Source organism: Camelina sativa, chromosome 20, assembly GCF_000633955.1.
Source record: "Camelina sativa cultivar DH55 chromosome 20, Cs, whole genome shotgun sequence".
Taxonomy (NCBI): domain Eukaryota; kingdom Viridiplantae; phylum Streptophyta; class Magnoliopsida; order Brassicales; family Brassicaceae; genus Camelina; species Camelina sativa.
The window spans coordinates 12,724,422-12,725,972 of record NC_025704.1 but is presented as its reverse complement, the minus strand read 5'-3'; the positions used below and the strand labels follow the sequence as shown (position 1 = coordinate 12,725,972).

Below are 1,551 nucleotides of genomic sequence, written 5' to 3'. Positions count from 1 at the left end.
TCTCAAGCTGCTCACAACGTTGTAAAACTGACAGTTGAAGATGATGCTGACATCACGAAAAATATTGCAGACACTGAGTTTTTGGGATATGACAGTCTCTCTGCTCGTGCTGTTGTGAAAAGTCTTTTGGTGAATGGGAAGCCTGTGATAAGGGTTTCTGAAGGCAGTGATGTAGAGATTTTGCTGGACAGAACTCCGTTCTATGCTGAATCAGGAGGTCAAATTGCTGATCATGGCTTTCTTTATGTTAGCAGTGATGGGAACCAAGAGAAAGCTGTTGTTGAGGTAAGTGATGTGCAGAAGTCTCTTAAAATATTTGTTCACAAGGGCACTGTAAAAAGTGGAGCTCTGGAAGTTGGCAAGGAGGTGGAAGCAGCAGTAGATGCAGACTTGAGGCAACGAGCAAAGGTACGTTTGAATGTCATTTTGCATCCAAATATCCCCAACTGCCTCTTTCCTTTTCAAATTATTGATCCTTTTTGTTAACTTTCCAGGTTCACCATACGGCCACTCATTTGCTGCAATCAGCACTTAAGAAAGTAATAGGACAAGAAACATCACAGGCTGGTTCATTAGTAGCTTTTGACCGCCTCAGATTCGATTTCAACTTTAATCGGTCCCTGCATGGTAATGAGCTTGAGGAAATCGAATGCCTGATCAATAGATGGATTGGGGATGCTACCCGTCTTGAAACAAAAGTCCTTCCTCTTGCTGATGCGAAACAAGCTGGAGCAATTGCAATGTTTGGGGAAAAATATGATGAAAATGAGGTAAGAGAGTTGTGAAGCCTGAATTATGAGAACCACATTAGGTGTATAAAGTGTTACAGTTTAGTTATAAGTTGATTTGGCTTGACATAAGAGGACCCCTACATTAATCGCAGGTTCGTGTAGTAGAAGTCCCTGGTGTCTCCATGGAACTTTGCGGTGGCACTCATGTTGGCAATACTGCAGAGATACGAGCTTTCAAGATTATCTCAGAACAGGGCATTGCATCTGGAACCAGACGTATTGAAGCGGTTGCAGGTGAAGCATTCATTGAATACATAAACTCACGAGATTCTCAGATGACACGCCTATGCTCGACTCTCAAGGTATTCTGCTTCTAGAGAGTTTCCTTTCTCCGAATAATTTTTTCGTATTTGCTGCTTTCAGGATAGTAGTTACCTGTGACATATTTAATTGTCGTGTGGTTTTAATCTGAAGGTGAAAGCAGAAGATGTTACAAGCAGAGTGGAGAATCTTGTAGAGGAACTGCGTGCTGCTAGAAAAGAAGCCTCAGACTTGCGTTCAAAAGCAGCGGTCTATAAAGCATCTGTCATATCGAACAAAGCATTTACTGTAGGAACTTCACAGACGATAAGGTATCAAAATCTACTGTTTCCTGCTCTAAATGGTTTGTATGATAATTATTATGCTCAGAGAATTTGACACATGATCTAACGTTATGATATCAACTAAAGTTCTTCCTGTGAATGTTTTAATTTCTTCAGAGTGCTCGTTGAGTCGATGGATGACACCGATGCTGACTCATTAAAGAGTGCAGCTGAGC

General features: G+C 41.4%; 1 protein-coding gene across 1 annotated transcript in view; it reads left to right on the top strand.

Moving 5' to 3' along the window:
* The window catches only part of LOC104772470 (alanine--tRNA ligase, chloroplastic/mitochondrial-like), a 10,710-nt gene that overhangs the window by 4,286 nt on the left and 4,873 nt on the right, over positions 1 to 1,551 (top strand). The window contains exons 5-9 of the mRNA XM_019241860.1: positions 286 to 408; positions 495 to 770; positions 884 to 1,093; positions 1,206 to 1,363; positions 1,493 to 1,549. Of these exons, the coding sequence (XP_019097405.1) occupies positions 286 to 408; positions 495 to 770; positions 884 to 1,093; positions 1,206 to 1,363; positions 1,493 to 1,549 (824 nt within the window). The remainder of the gene's footprint in view (positions 1 to 285; positions 409 to 494; positions 771 to 883; positions 1,094 to 1,205; positions 1,364 to 1,492; positions 1,550 to 1,551) is intronic.